A 27,699-nucleotide genomic window follows, 5' to 3' on the forward strand; every position below is an offset into this window, starting at 1 on the left:
TCAATTCATCTGCCATCTCCTTGTTTTCCTATTATGTCCAGAAATCTGATTTCTCCCCTGTTACTCTTGTTCACATCCTCCAAACTTATCCCTAGTAAATTGAAGACTTGGTGAAACAAAGCCAGATATGAATCTTTATGCTGCTTTATTTCACAGACAGCGAGTGAGCATCCAGAGTAATAGGCAAAGTAAATTTCTCTCTGTGAAAATATGAGCAAAACATATCAAGTACTTTGTTCCTTTAGCAGGCTGACTTGCTTATTTTTGGCATTATCTTTCTTCCAGGATACTTCCAACTGGAAACTGACCACCTTTTTTTTTATTATTGTTCAAAGCTAGGGACTAGATCTCACAGTCCTTTATTTAAAACCTATTCCTTCTATTAATGTTACTAGGAAACAGAGGGGTACCTTCCAGTGCAGTGGTTCCCCAACAAGCCTTTCAATCAAACTGGTAATCAATGGTAAAATCAACCATATCCAAACATCACAAAGAAGGAAATTGCATAATTGCAAATGACATTCAGTAGGACAATAGAATAACTGAGTGCATAATACAACAAAAAAAGCCAATGATAATTGGTAATGTCAGAATATAAGGTGTTCTAATAGCTGTAATGAGATTGCACCAGTGTGATGTATTTGTTTTACACAGAAAAAAATCAAAACAAGTGTCATTAACAGTGAACAGTAACTGTGCTTCTACCTGGCTTTAGGGCTCTGGGACGAAATGTGGCTTTTCAGATTCACAGTGAAGTCTTTATACCAACCATCACAGAACTGGGAACAGATGCACAGATCGCTAAGTGGGTTCCACTGGCTAAGAATTACCAGATTATTGGAGCATATGCTCAAACAGAGCTAGGCCATGGCAAGTGGACAATTTGATATACTAATATTTGAACACTGTTTTCCAGCCCAATTATATTGTACCATTTTGTTTATGCTTTAAAATTTTACAAAATCAAACTCCAGGTCACACCACTGTTAAATGGGCTTTTAGTTTTACAAGAAAATCAGCTGCTAAGTGGAGCATTGGTTCTCCAACATACTAAAGCCAAAATCAGAGGTAGCAGTTTATATTGTAAACCCCACACAGTGAATTCTGATCTTGGTTCTGCAGTCATTCAATTAAATTCACATTGTTAATTAATCATTTTCAGAAAAGGAACGATCAGTTTAAGAACAAATTACAGGCTAATTTAATAGTAGTCTGCACCAGTAGCTGATATCTGGCTGGTTAACAAGACATTTATTGTAGTTGAGGTATTCGGATAGTTGCTGTGTTTCAATCAGGCAAGCATAGTTTTCAGTTCAGAATCTGTGTATGAACAGAAACGATGTTGGGCAGTGCTTTATTACTAACTGAACTTGACAATGCTGCTAAACCTGAGACAAGCACATTAGCTGAATCTGATATTAAATATGCAATTTGTATAAGTGACAACAACCAAAAAGCAGAGTTGCCATTTGGCAATAAATCAGTTAAATTTTTTTGTTTCCAGCTGTAATCTCTTGAACGTTTCACCTTCTCCATGTTTGAATCAGTATACCTGTTGTTCATTTTAAGGCACGTATCTTCGAGGACTAGAGACAACGGCATCCTTCGACAATTCCAGCCAGGACTTCATCCTTAACACACCAAAACTGACCTCAATAAAGTGGTGGCCTGGTGACTGTAAGCCTCTGAAATATACTACTCACTAGACTTACAAGCTATTTGTTTCTATCTATTGTTGAATTTGATCATAAAATTATTTTGAGTTGAGTAAAAACAAAATACTGTGGGTGCTGGAAATCTGAAATAAAAACAGAAAGTGCTGGAAATACTCAGCAAGTCTGGCAGCATCTGTGGAGAGAGAAACAGAGTTAATTTATTTAACTAATAAGATTTAAGAATTGAGAAAGAAAAAGGAACAGAGGAGGGTGAATTGGAGACTAATCAGATACAGAGAGAATTAAAGAGAGAGAGAGAAAGAATTAGATTGATAAAGAGAGGCGAGATAGGAAGAAAAAAAATAAAATTTTACATTTTTATCATCAGCAACAAATGACTACATGCAGAAAAGAGATTGAACTAATTATATTGTTCCTTTTCTGGGCTAGAGAGATTGTTTAGCATTGGATTATCAATTATCACACTGTTAAAAGGGTATTTACATTCTTAATTATTAGATGTAACTTTCTATGGCAAGTTTAATGGACATTTAATGTATAAATCCAGCGAGTTATTAAAATTAACAGGAAGGCTAAGGGTGAGATGCCTTTTGTCTGAGGCAAACAGTGTAGTGGTATAAATTGACTGAAAATCTGTATTTCCTGCTGTCAGTGGGTAGGTCGTCAAATCACGCTGTGGTCTTGGCTCAGCTATATACCCAGGGGACGTGCCATGGGATGCATGCCTTTGTAGTTCAGATCCGCAGCCTGGTGGACCATTCTGCATTGCCAGGTAACATGCTGTTTTGTGTTCATTTCCTGACACCTTGAAAGGCTTTTCAGCACAATGAAGCTTGCCTTGTTTTATTCTGGGAAGGATGGGTTATAATGAAGCATTATTGTCATTATAATGCAAATAAATTTGGAATGTGCTGGACCATGTAACACTTGGGAACAATATAAGTAGGGCACAAAGCCACAAAGTAGTGGTAATGCATATATAGTTCCCAATATTGCAGTTGAATTTTTTGGATTAAACATGAGCATTGCTGTTCTTCATTCTAGTAGGAAATACCTACTGGGCCACATGAGGCCATTTTCTCACCAGCACAGCTGCATATTTCACTGCAAACAAAAGAAATTTGAATACTTCCGTTCGGATTTAGTTTGCAATAACAAACATTGTTCTAGGTCTATGACTAAAATAGCACTTTGAGGGTACACAGTGGGCAGAATTTTAACTGTCAAGGGGGTTCAAGGGTGCATGGGGGGGTGGTGAAGCCTCAAAAAGTGGCTCACTTCCTGGTTTAACCCATGCCGGTGAGTAGGATATCTCTGTGGAGCTGTCATGTAAATTGTTAAAATATTTAAATATTTCCTTTCTGGGTCTCCTTTCATACCCGCTCATTCCAGGTATCAATCTAGTAAACCTCCTGTGAATCGCCTCCAACGCATTTACATCCTTAAATAAGGAGACTAAAACTGCACACAGTATTTGAGATGTGGTCTCACCAATGCCCTGTATAACTGAAGCATAACATCCTTACTTCTATTTTCAATTCCTCTCGTAATAAAGGATAGCATTCCATTAGCTTTCTTTATTACTTTCTTGGTCTGTAGCCTTGTAGGTCATGGCACTTCAAGTGTATCACAGACCACTTGGATTGTTTTTTTTCCTGCAGAGAAGTAGAGGAGGCTTCCAAATCCTTGCTAAATGCTGTTAACTAGATAATTATTCCACAGATGATCCTCAAATTTATTCCTGATAATTGATTCCACTATCTTATACGGAACAGAAGGGTTTATTACCCTTGTCACGCTAGGCCCCCACCTGCCAAGAATGAGGCACATCAATTTTGTTATGAACATTGATTTTTAACTGTTGTTGGAGCGAGGAAATGACTTGTTAAACAGATCAGTCGTGCCTGGAAATTTCTTTTTACATACTAACAGAAATCGAAGGTGAGGAATTGCATTCCAGGGCCTGCTGAGGAGGATACAATCCACAAGGGCCAGGACTGGTTAGGCCAGCTGGTCACTTGAATACCTGGCTGTTGCAGGGTTTTCTTTTGAACTGGCCACAGAGTTTGAACTCCGAGTGTCTGTTTGCTCCTGGACTGAGAAGATCTCTCTCCTGTCTGCTCCCAACTCTTTCTCTCAAGCCTCTGAATCCACTGAAGAGACATGAACCCCCTACAGCAAACAAGGTTTAAGAAGAATACTGGGGCCCCAACGAAAAGCAAGATCTACCTACAATCAAGGACTCTACAGTGAGCTTGAAGAACCATAACAACAACTCTTCAGATATTGCCTCAAACTTTCCACTTTATTTTTCTTCTTTTTTCTGTCTCTATTTGCATGTGTGTGTTGCGTATGCATGCTAGCGAGGGGTGTGTCATGTATCTGTAGGTGTCAACCGAATTAGAGTTAAAGTTCAAGTTTAATAAACTTCAACTTTTCTTCTTTAAAGATAAGAAGGTCTGTTTATGCTGGTTTCTTTGCCTTATAATTGGAAAGCAGTGAACAAGGATTCACCAAGGGGGAGCTAAAAACATGGTGTGTTTAAAATTAAACCCTGTTAGGGTAAGACCAGGTGAAGGCTGAGAGGGACCCCTAGACACATTTCCCACCTGGTCGTAACAGAAATTTGGATGCTAGTGTCTGGAATTGACCCACAGACAAACAAGTGAAATTGGAAGTGGGAAGCCAAGTTGTTCCCAATCAAAAAAAAAGAGCAAGATTTCAATACAGGTTTTTTTGTGGTTGTGTGTGCTTGAATACAAACATCTCTGCAACTGAAACTAGTAGCTCCCCAAGCTAGGGTGAAGTAACTTGGGATAAGTTAAAAGCACTGTCTGTGGAGGAGCTGAGGAAAATGGCTGAGTAGTGTGAGATCATTGTACGTGGCAAGACTAGTGGCCAACCATTTTTCCCTTGAATCTGATGAAGCAGGAACAGGGTTAGAAGCAGACACCACCGACAGGGTATTGTTAGAAAAGGTACAATTGGAACAGAGGAAACTTGAATTTGAGGAAAGAGAGAGGGAGAAAGAAAGAGCCTTCCAGAAGGAATGTGAAGAAAATGAAAGATGGGAGAAGGAACGAGAGAGAGGGAGAGAAAGAATTATCCAGAAAGAATGCGAAGAAAGAGAGCTGAAGTGACTTGAGTTAACTAGGGGGTGACAGAGTAACCCCAGTGAAAGCATGGCCAGTATAGAGGAGCATAATTCAGGGCTGGGTACAGAATTATTAAAACTAGCTTGACTAATTCCAAAATTCATTGAGGAGGAGGTAGAAGAAAAACATTTTGTGTCCTTTGAGAAACTGGCAAGGCAGCTAAAACAGCCAGCTAAGACCTGGCCTCTTTTACTGCAAAGGAAGCGAACTGGAAAAACCCATGAGGTTTATTCCCTGTTGCCAAGGAATTAAATTATGAACTGACAAAAAGTGCTATCCTCGGAGCATATGAATTGGTACCTGAAGCCTATCGCCAAAAGTTTAGAACCCTCAAGAAGCAAGCGAATCAAACGTATCTGGAGTTTAAAAGAAGTAAGCAGCTGGCTTTTGACCAGTGGCTGAGGGCTCTTAAAATCCAGCTCAGCTATGAGACTGTCAGAGAAGCAATTCTGTTAGAGGAATTTAAATATTCCCACTCTCAATAAAGACCCATGTAGAGGAGCAGCGGTTCCACAGAGCCCGGAAAGCGGCCGTTCTGGCTGATGAGTTTGCTTTAATTTATAAGTCGGTTTCCCAGGGGAGAACCTTTCCTAATCACCCCCCACAAATCCGAAAAGGACAAAGGGTGGGAAAGTGATAAGAGCCCAAGCAATGCAGGGAGAGAAAGAGAAGCAGGAGACACAGGGGTCCCTCCTCTAGCCGAAAGGGAAGATGCTGTGAGCAGGAATGAGACCTGGAGACCTGTGTGCTTCCATTGTAATCAGGCAGGGCATTTAAAAGCTAATCGCTGGAAACTAAAGGGAAAACCGGTAAGAGTTAATCAGGGCACACCCGCTCAATGAAGACAGGAACCTGATGGAAAGCACAGCAGAGCAAGCTGTGACTTTAACTACAGTAAGAGTAAGACCCAGGAAGCTTACGGCTGCGAGTGCAGGAACATTTAATAGGATTTCTGAAGGTTATCAGGGTTTTGTGTTTGAAGGGAAAGTAAACCCATACCCCTCGAGTGAGGCAAGCAAGCCCATAGTAATTCTCAGGGACACAGGGGTCACTAGATCCCTGTTAGTGGGAAACGGCCTGACCTTTCCCCCAGAGAGTGTAGTGAACACCAGAATGGTGGTGAATGGTACTGGAGGGCAGTGTATGCCTGTACCTGCACACCTGGTGCACCTGGAGTGCGACCTAGGTTTGGGACCGGTGACCGTAGGGATTGTCCCTATTTTGCCTGTGGATGGGGTTGACCTGCTCCTAGGTAATGTCCTGGCGGGGGTAAAGGTGGTAGCTCCCCCAGTAGTGAAAGAAAGACTGCAGGAGGTCAGAGAGACAGAGTGGTGGCAAGAGACGGACCCCTGCAGTTTCCCTGAATGTGTAGTGGATCAGGCCATGATCAAACCAGCTTCCCCAGAGGAGACTGAATTAGCACTGCAGGCAGATGACCAGGTCAGTCTGTCCGAGACTTTCTTTGGGAAGTTAGGAGACCCAGGGAGTGAATTAAATGGATTTTCCCTAGCTGAGGCTCACCGAGCCAACCCAGAATTGCGAGAGTTAGCACATGCTGCGCAGTCTGAAAGTGAAGCAGAGGAAGTCCCTGATCTCTACTTTTTAAAGAATGAGGTGCTGATGAGGAAATGGAGTTCTCCTCACAGACCTGAGAGCAAGGAGTGGACAGTAGTTCACCAGTTAGTGGTGTTGCAGAGATACCAGAGAAAAATATTAAGGGCCCACGAGACTACGGTGGGTATACGTGCCAGTATATGAAAGAGCAAAGCCCGCGTAAGACAGCGGTTTGACTGGCCAAAACACCACAAAGATGTGGTGGAGTACTGCAGGAGTTGCCACATGTGCCAGGTTGAGGGGAAACCTCAGCCTACAGTGCAACCTGCACCCTGAAGTCCTGTACTGGTGTTAGGAGGACCCTCCAGCAGAGGGCTGGTGAACTATAAGGGACCCCCGCCGAGAACAGAAGGGGATAGACAGGCACAAGGCTGGCAAACGGTTAGACAGGGAAAGGGAAAAAGTGACCAAGAGGGCAGGTTACAGGAAGTCAGGGAGGAATCTCAGATGAAAACCCCTAGTGTCCGGTCAGCCAACCCTGTAAAATGTGCAAATTTAGACCCCACATCCTCCTATGTAAATGCAGACATGAGAAGCACCCCACCAGAGTTGCTAACGGCATTTACAGGAACCTGCAGAGACAAAGAAAGACCTCTAGAGGGCACGACTAGTCGATGTGGCACATGGGAGTGCACTAGAGTCTGCACACATATCTGTAGGCGGGAGTGTCCCAGAGAACAAAGGGAAGATTAACAAAGAATCCTCCCCCGCAGTCAGAGGAAAAGGGAACCCATTCCCCCTAAAATCAAAAGCCTTTGCATGACTCAGCAAAGCACAGAAAGAGAGTTCAGGATAGACCTGCCCCCTACTTACTCTCCTGAACAAAAATTCCAACTTAGGGCTAATTAAATCTAACCATGAAAATCGGCAAACTGAAAAAAAAACTTCCCCAAGAACCACATGTTTATCGGAATGCCAAAAAAGGGGCAGTTTTAATAAGTTTGTGCCGGATTTGTGAATGAATGAGAGAAATGCATGTTTGTTTTTCTGTATCTTGTATTTTCTCTCTGCCCTTTTAATGAAATGCGCTTTTCTCAAATTGCATTTCATTCCACTGGGTATGGAGGTGTCATGCTAGGCCCCCACCTGCCAAGAATAAGGAACATCAACTTTGTCCTGAACATTGATTTTTAAATGTTGTGGAGTGAGGAAATGACTTGTTAAACAGATCAGCCGTGGCTGGAAAAAACATTTATATGCTAACAGACATTGAAGGTGAGGAAGTGCATTCCAGGGCCTGCTGAGGAGGATACAATCCACAAGGGTCAGGACTGGTTAGATCAGCTGATCACATGACTATCCAGCTGTTCCAGGGTTTTCTTTTGAACTGGCCACAGAGTTTGAACTCCGAGTGTCTGTTTGCTCCTGGACTGAGAAGATATCTCTCCTGTCTGCTCCCAACTCTTTCTCACAAGCCTCTGAATCCACTGAGGACACATGAACCCCAAGAGAGAAAAGTCTCCTACAGCGAACAAGGTTTAAGAAGAATACTGGGCCCCAACGAAAAGCAAGGTCTACCTACAATCAAGGACTATACAGTGAGTTTGAAGAACCATAACAACAACTCTTCAGATATTGCCTCAAATTTTTCCCCTTCATTTTTCTTCTCTTTTCTATCTCTATTTGCATGTGTGTTCGTATGCATGCTAGTGTGGGCGTGTCGTGTGTCTGTAGGCGTTAACCGAATTAGAGGTTAAGTTTAATAAATTTCAACTTTTCTTCTTTAAACATAAGAGAGCCTGTTTGTGCTGGTTTCTTTGCCTCATAATTGGAAAGTGGTGAACAAGGATTCACCCAGGGGGAGCTAAAAACATGGTGTGTTTAAAATTAAACCCTGTTAGGGTAAGACCAGGTGAAGGCTGGGAGGGATCCCTTGACATCTTCCTCACCTGGTCGTAATAGCCTTTATGGGGTTGTAGAACATTAATTGGGTTTTTAGTTTTCTACATCTTTTTTGTCAGCTTTCTGAATATGGGCAACCCCCTCCCTAGGGAATTTAAATTCAGTTAATTGAATAAAATCTGGAATAAAAAGCTAGCATCAGTAATGGTGACCACGAAATTACCAAATTGTCATTAAAAACACATCTGGATCAGTAATGTCCTTTCGGGAAGGAAATCTGCTACACTTAGCTGCTTCGCCTATATGTGACTCCAGACCCACAGTAATGTGGTTGACTCAAGTGCCCACTGAACTGGCCTAGCAAGATACTCATTTGTATTGTATTCAAGAAGGTGGCTCACTATGACAATTGGGGATGGGCAATAAATGATAGCCTTACCAGCAATGGCTACATCCTGTGAATGAATAAAAAGAAATACCATAGATTGTGGTGTATAAGTGGACCCGGCATCTAAGACCACACCTCTTTTCCAGCCGCAAAAGTCATATTTTTTGCATATACTCAGCATATAAGTCGAACCCCCCCCCACTTCAGCCACAACATGCTATATTCGCATTAGTAGTTAGCCTCAAATTTTCACCCCCAAATGCATGTTTTACTTACCTTAACTGGGCGTAAGGGATCAGCAGGTGATATGGGCGGTGTTGTCAAGACACGCCCACGCAGAGCAGATCCCGCATGGCAAATAACGAAGAGAAATGGGTCCTCCAGCAAAATGAATGAAGTATGAAGCTGGTTTCATGCTGAAAGTCGTAACATTTGCTAACTCGTCAAATAACTGTGCTGCAGCAAGGGAATTCACTGTTAGTGAAAAACTAGTGAGAATAGAAGAAGGAATCCACCCTGAAGAAGATGTCCAAGACCAAATGCTCCATGAGAACAGGACCAGTCACTGTCCTGACCTTGAGAAGCATGTATTGGAATGGGTCCTGAAAAATCATCAGAATGGTTACATGGTCATCAGAAATGCAATGCAAGTATAAGCACTTAAGTGGGCCAAATCAAACCCTGAGTCCAGCAAAGATTTCAGAGCAACAGCTAGTTGGTGTAGCTGCTTTATGTAACAAAAATGTTTAGTGCTGCGGTAGAAGACCATGATTGTTCAGAGACTACCAAAGGCCTCAATGCCAAAATTACCAGTTTCCAGCAATTCATCAGACAGCGGCAAAAACACAAGTACGCATTATGCCACATTGGCAACATGGTGAAACGCCCATGAATTTTGATATGCCCAGCAATTGAACTGTGGAGTGGAAAGGTTCAAAAACAGTTTTGTGAAAACTACAGGACACGAGAAGGCAAGATTCAAGGTGGTACCAGCCTGCATGGCCGATGGAATGAAATTAAAGCCTATGATCATTTTCAAATGTAAAACTATGCTGAACATCATGTTCCCTGCAGGAGCTTTTATGCATGTCCATGACAACGATTGGATGGATGAGGATGGAGTGAAGATATGGATCAATAATGTGTGGAATAGGCATCCCAGTGGCCTGCGTAAAGAATGCAGCTTATTAGTGTGGGACATGTTCAGTTCACATATAACTGATAGATCAAGAGGTGCCTGCAAAGTAATAACACCCACATTGCAGTTATACCAGCGGTCTAAAGTCCATAGTTCAACCTTTGGATGTGTGCATCAACAAGCCATTCAAGGATCATGTTCGTGCCAAATGGAATAGATGTATGGTTGATGGAGGAAAAAACCTTCACAAAGAGTGGAAATATGTGCATTGCCCTGCTTGATGTTTTATGTAGTTTCATCTTCAAATCGTGGCATGCTATTAGTGTACAAACTGTCATCAGATCGTTCAAAAAATGCGGAATATCCCATTCAATTGATGGAGAGGAAGATGATTTGTTGTGGCGGGATGATTACGAAACTGAAAGCGCCACATCTGATCCAGAGTTGGTTCCTTACGATGATGCCATAGCCAAAGTGATTCAGAATGAATCCAATGACCTCTTTGCGTTGGATGCCAAAGACAATGAATTTGACTGTTTTTAAAATGCCTTGATTCTGGTTCCAGATATCTTTGTAGAATTAACTTATTCAATATAGCATGCCACATTAATATGAATTACCAGTGAGTTTTTTCACATTTCAAAATGGCGACCTCCCACACCGGCAGATCGCATTTTATGTTCGGCATCTAAGTCAACCCCTGTGTTTGGAGGCTTCAAAGGTTGACTTATATGCCGCGAACTATGGTAAACAGATGCTATTGCTAATGTATTTTTTAAATGTGGTTCCAGGTATCAAAATTGGAGATATTGGACCAAAGATGGCCTTCAATCACATTGACAATGGATATTTAATGTTGCAAAATGTTCACGTCCCCAGGGAAAATATGCTGAGCAGATACAGTGAGGTAAATAACTGGTTCTCAGCATAAATTCTTAACTGGGGTTTTTCAATAATCTTTTAAAAAAATTTGTTCATGAGATGTGAGCATAACTGGAAAGGCCAGTATTTATTGTCCTTGAGAAGGTGGTGATGAGCTGCCTTCTTGGACCGCTGGAGTCCATGTGCTGTAGGGACACCCACAGAGCTGTTGGGGAGTGAGTTCTTCTTGTTTAAAAGTCCACTTTGTTAATTGTCTTTCTAACAGACTAAGAGTGTGCAATATTTACCTGTAAGTGCACAGAGCATTGTGCAAATATATGTTTCTGAGAAATCTGAAAGTAAAATGAACAATTTATATCTTTATAAAATAAAATACAGGCTATATAGGTAGGAGAAACTATGAATGCAGAAAATCTCCAAATAAAAGCTGAAAATACTTGAAATGCATAGCTGATCCATTATTATCTGAGGTTTTTTGAAAATTCATTCTGGTGATGGTGGGCCTCTTTCTTGAACTGCAGCAGTCTTTGTGATGAAAGTGCTCCCACAATGCTATTAGGTAAGGAGTTTCAGGATTTTGACCCAACGACGATTAAGGACTGGTGATATATATCCAAATCAGAATGGTGTGTGACGTGGAGGGGACCTTGGAGATGATGGCGTCCTCATGAGTCTACTGCCCTTGTCCTTTTAGGTGATAGAAGTTGCCCATTTTTGGAGATGTTGTCGAAGAAGCTTTCGCAGGTTGCTGCAGTGAATCCTGTAGATAGTTGTAATATTAGTCCCTTGAAACGAGGATGCCATCTGCCAGGCTTCATGATTTGTGTGTCATCAGGTGATTCAGTAAGCCAATTCTGGAGCCATAGGTCTTTGGGCAGAGAGGACAGGCGATGCCCTGAGGAAGGGGTGTTCTGAAGCCAGGGCTCTGCTCTTTACTTCCGCTTTTATCACTTCTCTGCAGCAGAGTTTATGCAGTCAGTTTCCGACTGTGTTGATACTTGGTGGATGAGGCAATGCCACATGGTACGCTTTGTGGCAAGTTCCTCCTGAGCACCAATGTCGGTCAATTTGTCCTCTTATCAATGAGGCCTTCACGGTGTCCTTAAAATGTTTTCTCTGCCCTCCTTGAAATTAGGTGCTGTCCTTAAGTTATGAGAAGGGGATCTGCTTCGGAAGTCGATTATTTGGCATGTGGATACAGTGTCCAGACCAGCGGAACTGATTTTACATAATCATGCTAGCGATGCTGTCGGAATTAGCTTCAGTGAGGATGCTGGAGTTTGTTCACCTGTCTTCCCACATGACCTTTCAGTATCCTGTGGCGATGCCGCTGGTGGAAATTCTCCAGCGCCCGGACGTGCCATTGGTAGCTGACCCAAATCTCTCTGCCATATAGAAGGGTAGTGACAGCAAAAGCATTGTAGAGTAAAGCCTTTGTCCTCTTTTGGCAATCTCTGTTGTTGAAGACCCAGTTGTACAATATTTGGAAGGCTGTGCTAGCACAGCTGATCCTCTTCACTTTGTTGAGCGTTCGAGAAAGGCAGCTGCTGAGATATGAGGAGTGTTCAACAACTTCTAAGTTTTCTTATTAATATCAGTAGCTGGAGGTGTAGATGCCTGTCTGGGGGAGGGCTGGTGGAGGATTTGGTCTTGCTGATGTTGAGTGAGAGACCAACCTTTTTATATGTGGAGTTGAAGAGGTCAAGGGTAGTCTGAATGTCACTTGTATTGTGGGGCACAACTACACAGTTGTTGACATATTGTAAGTCGTGGATATGCTGGAGAGTCACTTTAGCCTTGGCTGTCAGCCCGTTGGGGGGGGGGGGGGGCATTTGGCAGTTGCAATGCTTTGAATGTCATGGGGAGCTCATTAGAGTCTCTCTTGTGAAAAGAGGAAGATAGAATAATGTTTTGGGTGTTACTGTTCTGAACCTGTACAAATGGTGAGGACAGTAACTCATGCTGAATGTGCACATGCTAAAAGCAGCTTTAAGTTTCAGTTCTAAAGCCTCCACTAAATACTGCTACCCTGGCGATATGCCAGTCCTGTCCTGTAGAATGTAAATAATATGTATATTTCATCACATGGTACAATGTTCTGTATTTCAGACTGTTGATAGCTCCTTGTTGCACTTTACTGAATTAGAAATACCAGTTTTGCATTAATGACATTCCAGGTTACTTCAGATGGCAGCTATCTTAAGCGAGGATCTGACACAATCAATTACATCACTATGGTGTTTACTCGTGTGTGGATATTATCGAGACATATGGTGGCTGCTCTTTCTAAAGCCTGTGTTATTGCTATTCGATATTCTGTTGTGAGACGGCAGTCAAAATTAAAGCCTGGGTATGTCCAATTTAATGTGATTTAGTAAATATTGTAGGGAAAGAATGGGTTTGCTTATTTGTTTGTTGGCTTTTCTTTAAAGTGTTTTTATTGCTGCAGGTTTTATTTCCAAACTAAAAGTAACACAACTGTGGGAACTTTGTCAGATTTTTGATCTGAAAGCTGTTTTGTTGGAAATACAGAAAAAATCTCTGAACAGTATGTTTCAGTGATAATCACTGAAAGAATGTAAGTATTTTTAAGACCAGAAAAGATCATGAGTTCCGAAGAAGGGTCACTGACCCGAAACGTTAACTCTGCTTCTCTTTCCACAGATGCTGCCAGACCTGCTGAGTGATTCCAGCATTTCTTGTTTTTGTTTCAGATTTCCAGCATCTGCAGTATTTTCCTTTTATTTCAACAAACTCACTGTTTGGCTGATGGATAAATCCACTTACATACTTTCTCACCATATCCTTTGATCCCTTTTCGTTCCTGAAATGTATCTAATTGTCTTGATGCCAGTTACACTGCTTGAAAGCTTTTCTCTATACCTTATTCCACAAGTCTATTACACTTCGTGAAAAAGAGTTCGACCTGGCATTCTTTCTTACTCTTAAATTCTTAATTTTTAATTGTGTGCTGTTGTATTTGAACCCTTAACCAAACTGAACTCTATGGCTTGTTCATTTTCAACAGTCATCTCCATAATATGAAGAACTTCAATTACGTTGGCACAAATCCTCCTCTTTTTCAAAGAAAATAAGCCTAATTTTTGTAACCTTTCCTGATATCTATGTTCCTTGTACGCAGAATCATCTTGGTTGCCCATCTTTGTACTCTTTCATAGACAAAATCCATCCTGCAATCTGGTGATAACTGGATGCAGTACACCAAGTGGGGTCTGACCAACATCTTATACAGTAATAGTACAACCTATTTAGATTCTACTCCATCCCTCTGCTATTACTTATATTCTTTTTTTTCACTGCAGCAAGTCCTGAGTTTTAACTAATGTTCCTATTAGCAAGGCATCACTTAACTGAATTGTCACAAAATAATGCTTTTATTGAGAAAAGGGAACCAGTTCCTGTAGGAAAACCTCTAACAAAAATAAAGCTTTGTCAAAGATTAACCAGTTAAAAGGACAGATAATATGTGGGCTGATTCAACTTGTGTATTAACATTGAGCTTTGAGAATAATGATTTTGAAGTTTTGATCTGCCCTTAGTGAAATGGAAGCAAAAATTCTAGACTACCAGACCCAGCAACAGAAGCTTCTTCCTCAGCTAGCAACAACTTTTGCCTTTCATTTCATGGCCTCAACCTTGGAAGCTTTTTGCAACCAAGTGAAGGTACAGATCAAAACCAAGGGAAAGGACTCATTGCTGTCTGAGGTAAGATAATTCATCTTAATGCTAACAGACAAATTTAGGATTTTACAGGCATACCAACGTCTTCTCCGAGCAATAATGAGGGCTGAAACAACTTCATTTGCAGGACTGTCCTTTAAAAGAATTGATAGGAAAAGTATAAGCAATACCATCACTTATCTGCTATTGTATATGATCTGTGGCTGATTTCCAGAAGCACTGCTTGTGGTGCATGAGCCAATATGCTGTTTGATGCTAAGTAATGTACAATATATTATAGTGCTCATGGCTTATGGTGACTCCACATAGGTGAAATAGCATTTTTACTACAATTATCACTGGAGGGTTAGTGTTATTTTAGTACTGCACTAAAGTGTCAAACTGGATTATGTGCTCAAGTCCTGGAGTAGAGGGGAGGCAGTGGGGTAGTGGTAATGTCACTGGACTAGTAGTCCAGCAGCCCAGGCTAGTGCTCTAGGGATATGGGTTCAAATCCCACCATAGCAGATGGTGAAATTTGAATTCAGTTAATAAATCTGGAATTAAAAAGCTAGTCTAATGATGACCATGAAACCATTGTTGATTGTTGTAAAAACCAGTCTGGTTCACTAATGTCCTTTAGGGAAGGAAATCTGCCTTCCATACCTGGTCTGGCTGACATGTGACTCCAGATGCACAGGAATGTGATTGACTCATAAATGCCCTCTGAGATGGTGTAGCAAGCAACTCAGTTCAAGGGCAATTAGGGATGGGCAATAAATGCTGGCACATCCCATGAATGGATTTTTTTTTTAAAGTCCTGGAGTGGGACTTGAAACCCCTGGCCTTCTGACTTAGAGGCAGAACTGCTGCCACTAAGCCAAGCTGACATTAACTGTAGAAGTGTTGGAAAATATCTGAAAAGAATGCATAGCCTATTCATTTTAGACATATTAAACAGCAGCATTTCTGGGTAAAGTAAAAGAGACTTAAATTGCTGTGATGCATCAACTTCATTCTGCTGGTTAAAGAAAAAAGATTTTTTTACCCATCATTGGAGCTTTGCAAAGTTGAAGTCATTTATGCACGAGGAATCAGTTCCCTAAAGGAGATGGCATTGACCACGCTTTTCAATCTTATCTCAGAAAAGATGAAAGTTTAGAGTCTGAAAGTGCTTAATAGTATCAGTTTTCATCTCCCAGTGTGATGGGCAGAATACAGAGACTGAGGGATCAGATGATTCCTTTTGAGCAGTTAATATGAAACTCTGTAGATAGTTTAATAAACTAGCAACATTATTAAATTCAAAATCTGGAAAGATCACCAGTAAATTTAATTTCAGAATGTTATGGTGTACAGATCTAATCTGTTTTTATTTCTTGGTCCTTTTTTCTCTTCAACTGCATCTCAGAATCTTTAACCTCTCAGTCTTTGCGACCTGACAAAAATATGTATTGAATATTTTAATATTTCTTGGACTTCGTTTCTAGGATTTTAGCTGTGTTATACTCTGAATAACATGAGCAAAAACCCTCCTTTATAGTGAATCCTGCTGTTGAAAATCCTCTAGTTCACCTTGAACACCTCACGAAGCTGGTTTTCCCAGTTTAAGCATGGGCCTGCTTCAAAACAGAAACACACCTGGTTCCTGAGTCCAGCTGTTAGCAAAGCCATCAGTTTTCTGAAAGCCAACTGACTTTTCCAAAAGCCAACTCCTTGTCTTGCATTCAAAAAAATCAATTCCCAAATTATAAGTTACCTCTAGAAAACTAATATAAACCATGAACATAAGAACATAGGAGTAGGCCATTCAGCCCATCGAGCCCGCTCCGCCATTCAACACGACCATGGCTGATCATCCACTTTTTCCCACACTATCCACATATCCCTTTATGTCATTGGTATTTAGAAATCTGTCAATCTCTGCTTTCAACATACTCAGTGACTGAGTTTCCGCAGCCCTCTGGAGTAGAGAATTCCAAAGATTCACAACCCTCTGAGTAAAGAAATTTCTCCTAATCTCGTTCCTAAGTGGCTTCCCCCTTATTTTGAAATTGTGTCCCCTGGTTCTAGACTCCCCAATCAGGGAAAACATCTTACCTGCATCTACCCTGTCTATCCCTTTTAAGTATTTTGTAGATTTCAATGAGATCACCTCTCACTCTTCAAAACTCTAGAGAATACAGGCCCAGTTTCCCCAATTTCTCTTCATCGGACAGTCCCTCCATCGCGGGAACAAGTCTGGTGAACCTTTGTTGCACTCCCTTTATGGCAATAATATCCTTCCTGAGGTAAGAGAACCAAAACTGCACACAGTACTCCAGGTGCGGTCTAACCAAGGTTCTATACAATTGAAACAAGACTTCACTACTCCTGTACTCAAATTCTCTTGCGATAAAGGCTAACATACCATTAGCCTTCCTAATTGCTTGCTGCAAGTTAGCTTTCAATGACATGGACACCCAGGTCCCTTTGTACATCGACACATCTATTCCTCCTACTAAAGTGGATAACCTCATATTTTTCCACATTATATTCCATCTGCCACGTTCTTGCCCACTTATTTAGCCTGTTCAAATCCCCTTGAAACCTCTCTGCATCCTCCTCACAACTCATTCCCACCTAGTTTTGTGTCATCTGTGAACTTGGAAACATTACATTTGGTCCCCACATCCAAATCATTGATATATTGTGAACAGCTGGGGTCCAAGTACTGATCCTTGCGGTACCCGCCTAGTCACGGCCTGCCAACACAAGAATGACCCATTTATTCCTACTCTCTGTTTTCTGCCTCTTAACCAATCCTTAATCCATGCCAGTATATTACCTCCTATCCCATGTGCTTTAATTTTGCTAACCAACCTCCTATGGGGGACCTTATCAAAAGCCTTCCGAAAATCCAAGTATACTACATCCACCAACTCCCCTTTATCAATTCTGTTTGTAACATCCTCAAAAAACTCCAGGTTCTTCAAACATGATTTCCCATTCATAAATCAATGTTGACTATGCCCAATCATATCACTATTATCCAGGTGTCCATTTATCGCATCCTTTAGAATAGATTCTAGCATTTTCCCTACTACTGTTGTAAGGCTAACAGGTCTGTCGTTCCCTGTTTTCTCTCTCGCTCCCTTCTTAAATAGTGGGGTGACATTTGCGACCTTCCAATCTGCAGGAACCATTCCAGAATCTCTAGAATTTTGGAAGATGATCACCAATCCATCCACTATCTTCGTAGCTACCTCTTTCAACACTCTGAGATGTAGAATATCAGGTCCCAGGGACTTATCAGCCTTCAGCCCCATTAATTTCTCCAGTACAAACTTCTTACTAATACTAATTTCCTTCAATTCATCATTCACCCTCGTCCCTTGGATCTCTAATTCTGGGAGCTTTCTTGTATCTTCTTCAGTGAAGACAGACACAAAGTAATCATTTAGTTTCTCTGCTATTTCTCTATTCCCCATTATAAATTATCCTGACTCTGCTTGTAATGGACCCACATTTGTCTTAGCCAACTGTTGCCTTTTTACATACCTAGAGAAGCTTTTACAGTCCATTTTTATGTTTTCTGTTAGGTTACATTCATATTCTGTTCTCCCTTTCTTTGTCAGTTTCTTGGTCCTCCTTTACTGTATGCTAATATCCTCAGGTTTATTACTATTTCTGGCAACTTTATCGGCCTTTTCTTTTAATCTGATACAATCCTTAACTTCCTTTTTTAGTCACGGTTGACTTTTCTTTTGGGGTTTTTGTGCCTTGAAGGAATGTATAGTTGCTGTAATCCATGTAATCATTCTTTAAAGACTATCCATTGTCTGTGTATTGTCAAACCTTTCAATGTATTTTCCCAGTCCACTTCAGCCAATTTGCCCCTCATACCTTCATAATTTCCTTTGTTCAAATTTAACACCCTGGCTTCAAATTGAATTACCTCACTTTCAAACATAATGTCAAATTCTTTCATACTATGGTCACTCATCCCTAAAGGTTCTTTTACAACAAGATTATTAATTAGCCCTTTCTCATTACATAATACTAGATCTAAAATAGCCTGTTCGCTAGTCAATTCCTCAACGTACTGCTCTGAAAAACCATCCCTAACGCACTCCAGAAATTTGTCCTCCACAGCATTGGTTCTCATTAGGTTTACCCAGTCTAGATGCGGATTGAATTCACCCATGATTACTGTATTACTCATGCTACATGCTTCTCTAATCTCCTGATTAATACCATGCCCCACACTACCACTACTGTTCAGTGGCCTAAAAACAACTCCTACCAATGTTTGCTATCACTTGCTGTTTCTTCACTCCACCCAAACAGATTCCACATTTTGTCTTCCAATCTGAGATCCTCCCTTACTAATGTACTGATCCCATCCCTTATTATCAGTGCAACACCACCTCCTTTTCCTTTTTGCCTGTCCTTCCTAAATGTCAGATATCCTTGAATATTCAGTTCCCAGTCTTGGTCATGTCTATTTGTACCTTTAAATCATCTACCTTGTTGTGAATGCTGCGTGCATTCAGGTAGAGTGCTCTTAACCTTGTCTTCTTGACATTATTCTGCATTCTAAGCCTAGTTGATGCTCACCTTTGTTTCGCCTGCCTTCTAATGTTGCTTGCTACTTTTCTTTTTCCTGTTACCAGCTTTACTTCCTTCCAATTTGAACTACCCCCTCAGGTTCCCATCCCCCTGACAAGCTAGTTTAAACCCTCCCCATCAGCACTAGCAAATCTCCCTCCGAGGATATTAGTTCCAGTCCTGTTAAGCTGTAGCCCATCAGGTCCCACCTAACCCAATGCCTCAAGAAATCTGATGCCCTCCCTCCTACACCAATTCTCCAGCCATGTGTTATATCGACCAATCCTCCTTAATGAATCATGTGATCATAACACAATTAATACAGATGTTGGGGCCATTCCCATTTGGGCTTGCGCTCAAATAAAAAGGCAGTTTCTGTATACAAATTAATACTTATATGAAATTAAACTAGTATCCTTATATGTACCACAAGATTAACAGTTGCCCCTTAGTTATAACACTGGAGCAGAAATGCTCAAGACATTACTTTGAAAGGCAGAAAATACCATGTCATTGGGCCAGTGTGTACTCAGAGCTAATAGTCAGGTTTATTGGCTGATAGAATCATATAAAGAGCAGTAAGAAGCAGCATAGAGACACATAGAGCAATAATAAAAGCAACTTATATTTATATGGTGTTTTTAACATAGAAAAATATTCTGAAGAAGTAGATATTAGAAAGGGTGACTGAAAACTTGGTCCAGGAGGTGGATTTTTCAGGAGGTGGATTTTTAAGGAGGCGCTTAAGGGAAGAGAAGTGGGTGGAGAGGTTTTAAGGGGAATTGCAGAGCGCAGGGCCTATATGGCTGAAGACACGCTGCCAAATGTGGGCAAAGGGAGGATACATCATGGCAATCAGAGTTCCAGGAGGCTTGTAGGTCTGTAGGAGGTTAGGGAGAGGCAAAGCTATATAGGAATTTAGACATAAGGATGAAAATTGGAAACTGGGGACATCGGGGACCACGAGCCGATGTAGATCAGTAAGGTCAGAGTTCAGGGTGAGTAGGACAGGTACGGGATAGGATATGGGCAGCAGAGTTATAGATGAACTGAAGTTTACAGAGAGTGGAGAAGGGAAGCCAGCGAGTAGAATAAAAGCAAAATACAGCGAGTAGAATATTGGAATAGTTGAGTCTGGAGGGGATAAAGGAATGGATGAGGGTTTCAGCAGCATATGGACTGTGACGGGCGCATGAAGTGGGTGATGTTATAAAGCTGGAAGTAGGCCGTCTTCCTGAGCAGCAATTAGCCCTCAACCAACGTTGCTAAAGCAAATTATTTGGCATTAATCGTGTTGCTGTTTGTAAGTCTCTACACAAATTGACTGCTGCATTCCCCTAGATTACTACACTTGAAAAGTAGTTCATTGTCTGAACCACCAGTTGAGAGATAAATATTGGCCAATAAAATATTTGCTTAAGAAAATGGAAATGACAACTGTTCAATAATTTAGAATACAGAATCCACCAACACTTGTCCAACTCTTTATTTCTCTGCAGCTCCATGCCTTGACTGCAGGCATGAAAGCTTTGATATCAGACACCTGCAGTGCTGGAGTTGAAGTTTGTCGCAGGGCTTGTGGTGGCCATGGATACTCAATGCTGAGTGGTTTACCCACTCTTTACACTCAGTTGGTAGCCTCCTGTACATATGAAGGGGAAAACACTGTAATGCAATTGCAGACTGCACGGTATGACTAGAAACCAACTTTAAATATTATGAGATTGCTCTATATTGTCTGTTTCAAATCTAGTATCTATTTGTCTCATTTTTTACATGTGTCAATTGGCTTGCAAATCTATAGTAAAATATATTAAATGTTCATAATGGTAATTGTGAAGATTAGTTACCTTTGTAAATGCAGTGTGTTGGAATCCCAATGTGCTGTAGCACAGTTGGTTAGGCAGGGGCAAATTGACATCACCCATAAACCCCAGCCTACAGGAGTAAAGTTATGTTGACCCTTCGGTTCTTCATTTCCTGAGATTTGAGCCAGGTGATTCTGCACTTGCTGCACCAATCCATGCACAAGATCTCCTGCTTGCTTCTGCCTCAGTCTGGCAATCAGGATGCCCTTCATTTCCCACAACCTGATATTGTAATCCCAACAACAGTCCCAGTTCCAAGATACCCTCAATTGACACCACAACCTCAGCCCAGCTCTTGGATCAGTAGCTTCAATCCAGCCTCAGCAGTCGATACAGCTTGCGACCCCAGCTGGAGTTAGTTTTTGAGTCTGATTTGGCCCTTACAGAAATCAGTGGAAATTTATAGGTAATGGTGGACTTTGCAGATTGCTGCCTAGTAATGCTCAATTGCTACTTGTGTAAACTTGTATGCTGACAGCAATTTTTAGGCAGTCATAAATCAAATGCTGTCTCAGTGATCGTGTAATATTTATGTTTTTCTTCTCCAAGTGAATGAGGGCTCCTTTGAACAGGTTTATAAAATGGAATTTGTATGTTCCCTTTTTAAAACATCTCAGCTGTATGATTCAGATGCTTCACTATTGTTCAGAAAATCTTGTGTAACTGCCAGAGTATTTGTCAAGTCTTATTTGCGCACCTCTGATGGACCATAAAGAACTTGCACTGCAGTCCTAAGAAAGATTCGGACACCAGAGATAAATTAACCTTAGAGATATATCGAACATGTAAATGATTACAAGCAAGCAAATACACCTATGATACTCAAGGGTAGGATACCCATTTGGAATTAAGAATTACTCCCATCCAAAATAATTCATAGCTTTGAGGAACAAAGAATGCATGACTCATCCCATATTTATATCTTTCATTAAAACACATATAGTTTGGTCACAGGACACGATGTAATCATAGTATATGTGGTATCCTTTTGTCTAAGCCTGACAGATTAGCTCTTTCCACTTTTGCTGTATTTCGCATACAAATTAGGAGCAGGAGTAGGCCACTCGACCCCTCAAGCCTGCTCCGCCATTCAATAAGTTCATGGCTGAACTGATTACTCCACATTTCCACCTATTCCCGATAACCTTCCACCCCCTTGTTTATCTAGAATCTATCTACCTCTGCCTTAAAAATATTCAAAGACTCTGCTTCCACTGCCTTTTGAGGAAGAGAATTCTAAAGACTCACTGAGAGAAAAGATTTCTCCTCATCTCTGTCTTAAATGGGCGACTCCTTATTTTTAAACAGTGACCCCTGGTTTGAGATTCTCCCACAAGGGGAAACATCCTTTCCACATCCACCCTGTCAAAACCCTTCAGGGTCTTGTATGTTTCAATTAAGTCACTTCTTACACTTCTAAATTCCAGTTGATACAAGCCTAGTCTGTCCAATCTTTCCTCGTAAGACAGCCCACCCATTCCAGGTATTAGTCTAGTAAACCTTCTCTGTACTGCTTGCAACGCATTTACATCCTTAAATAAGGAGACCAGTACTGTATACAGTACTCCAGATGTGGTCTCACCAATGCCCTGTATAGCTGAAACATAACCTCCCTACTTTTGTATTCAATTGCCCTTGCAATAAATGATAACATTCTATTAGCTTCCCTAATTAGGTGCTGTACCTGCATACTAACCTTTTGCGATTCATGCACCCAGATCCCTCTGCATCTCAGAGTTCCGCAGTCGCTCACCATTTAGATAATATGCTTCTTTTTTATTCTTCCTGCCAAAGTGGACTGTTTCACACTTTCCCACATTATACTCCATTTGCCAGGTCTTTGCCCCCACACTTAACCTAACTATATCTCTTTGGAGCCTCCTTATATCCTCTTCACAAGTTACTTTCCTACCTATCTTTGTGTCATCAACAAATTTGGCAACCATACCTTCGGTCCCTTCATCGAAGTCATTTATATAAATTGTAAAAAGTTGAGGCCCCAGCACAGATGCCTATGGCACACCACACGTTACATCTTGCCAATCAGAAAATGACCCATTTATGCCTACTCTTTGTTTCCTTTTAGCTAACCAATCTTCTATGCATGCCAATATGTTACCCCCTACACCATGGGCTTTTATTTTCTACAATAACCTTTTGATGTGGCACCTTATCAAATGCCTTCTGGAAATCTAAGTACAATACATCCACTGGTTCCCCTTTATCCACAGCACATGTAACTCCCTCAAAGAACTGCAATAAATTGGTTAAACATGATTTCCCTTTCACAAAACCATGTTGACTCTGCCTGATTACCTTCAATTTTTCTAAATGCCCTGCTATAACATCTTTAATAATAGCTTCTAACATTTTCCCTAAGACAGATATTAAGCTAATTGGCCTGTAATTTCCTGCTTTTTGTCTCCCTCCCTTTTTGAATAAAGGAGTTACATTCGCTATTTTCCAATCTAAAGGAACCTTCCCCGAATCTAGGGAATTTTGGAAAATTAAAACCAACACATCAACTATCTCACTAGCCACTTCTTTTAAGACCCTAGGATGAAGTCCATCAGGACCCGGGGACTTGTCAGCCTGCAGCTCCAACAATTTGTTCAGTACCACTTCCCTGATGATTGTAATATGCTTGAGTTTCTCCCTCCCTTCAATTTCCTGACTTACAGCTAATACTGGGATGTTACTTGTATCCTCAATAGTGAAGACCGATGCAAAATATCTGTTCAGTTCATCTGCCATCTCCTTATTATCCATTATTAATTCCCCAGACTCACTTTTTATAGACCAACACTCACTTTGTTAACGCTTTTCTTTTTTAAATATCTATAGAAACTCTTGCTATCTGTCTTTATATTTCTAGCTAGCTTTCTCTCGTACTCTAATTTTACCTTCCTTATCAATCTTTTAGTACTTCTTTGCTATTTTTAATATTCTGTCCAATCTTTTGACCTGCCTCCCATCTTTGTGCAATTATAGGCTTTTTCTTTAAGTTTGATACTATCTTTAACTCTTCTATTTAACCATGGATGGCAGGTCCCACCCTTGGAATATTCTGTTCTTGGTGCAGAATTGCTGTATCATGCTCCATTTCTTCTAAGCTTATCTAGTCTCAGTGCTTTCCCATCAAACAGCTATTTTAATCCTAACGACTCTAATCTCCTCCTCTAGGCACTTTACAAGCTTTGCAGTTATTCACATACTAACATTTATATTCACATGCTAACTATCCCATGGCTTTAGCTATGTCAAGTTGTCAACTTGCTATGTTTTACATTTCCTTATACCATGGTGGCAGGGCACAGGTTCACATTGACAGGTTAACAGAGGAGTGCTGAGTAAGTGTCAGGAACAGCCCTACAGGGAAGAAAAGAAAGCAGCTGAGTCCGCAAATTTTTAGTAGTTGGTTTCAGTGCGGTACTTTGGAGGGATAGAATTAGGTTACCTGTCCAACCTGTCAGCCTTAGAATGGCGACCAGAAGGTGGTACAGAGGAACTTAAAAAGGGTATGAATTTTAAAAAGCTATGTGATCTTTCAACATACTACTGAAATAAAATATGTTAAACTAGCAGAGACCCGCAAAACATTTATGGTGAAATTCGCATTTAAATTCCCATCCCTTGCCATTTCATCCTTTCCATGTAATCCCATTCCACGCCTCCCTTGCACCTTACTCACACCCAAGCCGTCTCCCACCCTCCTATACCATCACCCCGCCCTCCCATGCAGTCTCCCACCTCTGTCTCCCCACCTCCCATACCATCTCCCACCCTTCGGCTCATGCCATTCCCTCTCCCCTCCATGCTGTTTCTACCCCCACCCCACTTCCCATGCTGCTCATACCATGCCATCCCACCCTTACCGCCCCCCCAAACCCTGACTGTTGTTAAGATCCCAATAACTAAGGGAAGCGGCGAGAGCCAGGAGATAGTAAATGAGGCCGGGGAGCGGTGGAGGTCAGAGTCCAGTAAGGGAATGCCAGGGGAGCAAGGGCTAGTAAGGGAGGCTGGGTTGTGGTAGAGGCTGAGAGCCAGTAAGGGTGGCAGGGCAGTGGTTGGAGCCTGAGGGCCGGTAAGGGAGGCCGAGGAGTGTTTGGGGGCTGAGGGCTGGTAAGGGAGGCTGGGGAGTGGGCGGGAGCTGAGGGCCAGGGAGTGACGAGAGCCGGGGTGGGGGGGTGGGCCGGAATCCAATGAAATTTGCATCTTCATCTTCTGCTTGCCTAACATTTGTGTAGCATTCTCGGCTTCCCTTGGCAATGCCATTTTATAGTTTATATGCTTCTGCGGTTCACTCTGCCAACTTTTCTCTTGAGGGTTTCAGTCCAGTAACCGAGGCCAGGGAGCAGTGAGAGTCAGAGACTAGTAACCGGGGCGCGTGCGCCGGACTCCGCCCACCAATCCAACCTACCGACCAATCAGAAAGTGCAGACGGACAGAAACTGTGCAAACCTCTTTTATCCCAATCTGCCTCCAAATCTTTCCAGTACCAATCACCATAGTCTCCTCGCCGTATGCCTCCAGGCACCGCCCACCAAAGATGTGTTTTCCCCATTTGCAAGGTGCCTTGTAATGAATGAATCAAAAAACTGTAACACACACACTCTGCACTTTCATGTTTCAACAAAATGTTACAACACCTAATCAACCACCTGTCAGCCCAAGGATGCAAAACTTCACTGGACCTAACAAAACACTCCACAAACCAAAACCTAAAAACCCAACAGAAGTTGTCCTGATTTTTAAGTTGGGTCTCCCTGTGTGATCCTATCCCATCATCACCTCCGTGTCTCTATTTTATAGTATATTTTACCTCCGTCTCCTTCAATTTTCTGTGATACTGGTTCCATTTTACCTCAGTCTTTCTGGGTCTCTCTCTGTGATCCTCTCCCATCATCACCTCAGTCTCTCTTCACTTTAACACTACATTGATTAAATTTCACCTCAGTCTCGCGAGTGGGTACCAGACTCACCTCTCACAGTATGTGTGAAAACCTTAAACGTGTTCACTATAGACCTGATCTCTCATATGGAGCCAAATCTAAACACCAAAAAAAGTTTTCATTTGCACAACTCACTTCTCTCGCAATGCAAAATATGGCCAATAAAATTCTGCTGTTTTCTGAGTGCTGGCACCCACTGACCAATCAGAAAAGTGCGGACAGATAGAAACTATTCTATGAGATAAGGGAAGATACTGCTATGTAACAGTTCGTAAAATAGTAACTTGGGAAGTTGGGACCAAGTAGCTCCTGTGTCAATACTATGTGGCTACATTTACAAGTTTCATGCAGTCACTGGTGAGACTCCCTTCTGCCAGCCTGGGGGACTTATGAAATTGCCTGCCCAATGTAAGCTTAATTTTTGGTGTGCTAGATCTGATGTCATTTTTTCTCTCTATTTTAGATTTCTAATTAAGTGGCTTACTAGAGTAGATTGTGGTCAGCCTTTGCCCCAGTCTGTCTCTTACCTAGCTGAACCCATCACTCTTCATTGTTCTGCAAAGGAGAAAAGTGATTTTCTCAAGCCATTCATATATACAGAGATATACAAGCACAGAGCACACAGGTCAGTAACAATGCTGTTGTGGGATTAAAATTTATCAATGAAGTAGACCAAGAATGAGCAGAGCAGAAAGTGGGAACAGGGACCTCAGCCAAGCCAAAAAATTGTGATATAAGCTTTCTAAAAGGATTTTTGAACATTACATATCTTTTAAGATGGACCCAGCAAGCAAAGACAGGAAGGAATTCCCCAAATCTTATAAGCCTGGAAATTCTTGTTCCATCTATTATCGGACAAAGGCTTGAAGTACTGATATGCATTACTTTGTCCAATATTTTAGCCTCATTATTTCCTAATTTCTTGTAGTAGGCTCAAATTAAATATGCAGGTGGATTTCAGGTCCACATTAAGAGGCAAGCAGTTGTGTGCATCAGCAAACCTGAAGAGTTTCAGGGAAAATTAAAAGGGATGTGGCCATTTAAAGTTTAAGTGATTGCATATGGGGGCACATATTTGTTGGTTTCTCCAAAGACTACTTCCGCAGAAGTGATTGGCAAAGCCCAATAACAGGCAAGAAATTGAGTCTGCAGCCAAATGGATAGAGCAACATAACGCCCAAACCGTATGTTTGTTAACTACATAAGGTAGATGCAAGGAAGGCTGCCTGTTTGCACCCTTCGAGGCAAGAGCAGTATAACTTCCTTGTAAAAGAAGGCAGAGGTGATATCGATACTGTGGTGCTGAAAAGTTATAGGTGGTACCCTTGCAGTAGATGCCACAGATCTGAAATTGTCTTGTGCTGACGTACCCTGCGGAGCCAGATCCTCATGGTCATTGCCATGTGGGTGTTTTCGAGTGTAAGACAGGTACAACTAGTCTTGCTGTTGTGTCTGTGGATTTCTGTGGAAGCTTTTATTTCATCTTGTGTTATTGTAACTGTGAAATTCAAAACCGATCCTCATCACTAATGTGGATTTGACTAGCTGATCAGAAGGAACTTTTCACTGGGTGTCTTATCGTATACTGTGAAAACTAAGATTGTAAGAATTATTTTTTCGCATCCTTTTTCAGCTGTTACTATTTGTTAAAAGTCTTTTAAATGCTTCAATGAGAGGTTTTTATTCTGATTTAGCAGTTAATAGTCAGCTGATTTACATTCACATGAACATGCTTTTAGGGAAATGAAAAAACTCAAATGAAAAAATTTCAAAAGCATTAATGAATAAAAGTCTATATTAAAATATACTTAAAAACAAAAAAAAACTTTCAAAAGCTAGGACCCTTTAAGAGCTCCATCATACATAGCGCTTTCCTTTGGCCTATTCCAATGGAAGAAGTAAGATTCAAATTT

General features: G+C 41.3%; 1 protein-coding gene across 3 annotated transcripts in view; it reads left to right on the plus strand.

Moving 5' to 3' along the window:
- LOC137380063 (peroxisomal acyl-coenzyme A oxidase 2-like) overlaps nt 1–27,699 on the plus strand; it is a 69,432-nt gene that overhangs the window by 18,684 nt on the left and 23,049 nt on the right. The window contains exons 3-10 of one of the 3 annotated variants that reach the window (XM_068051625.1): nt 716–870; nt 1,570–1,677; nt 2,329–2,448; nt 10,605–10,720; nt 12,873–13,045; nt 14,256–14,421; nt 20,466–20,656; nt 26,250–26,411. In XM_068051625.1, coding sequence (XP_067907726.1) covers nt 716–870; nt 1,570–1,677; nt 2,329–2,448; nt 10,605–10,720; nt 12,873–13,045; nt 14,256–14,421; nt 20,466–20,656; nt 26,250–26,411 — 1,191 coding nt within the window. The remainder of the gene's footprint in view (nt 1–715; nt 871–1,569; nt 1,678–2,328; nt 2,449–10,604; nt 10,721–12,872; nt 13,046–14,255; nt 14,422–20,465; nt 20,657–26,249; nt 26,412–27,699) is intronic. The other 2 variants (XM_068051628.1, XM_068051627.1) reach the window with 2 other exon arrangements.

The sequence above is a fragment of the Heterodontus francisci genome, chromosome 19, assembly GCF_036365525.1.
Source record: "Heterodontus francisci isolate sHetFra1 chromosome 19, sHetFra1.hap1, whole genome shotgun sequence".
Classification (NCBI taxonomy): Eukaryota; Metazoa; Chordata; class Chondrichthyes; order Heterodontiformes; family Heterodontidae; genus Heterodontus; species Heterodontus francisci.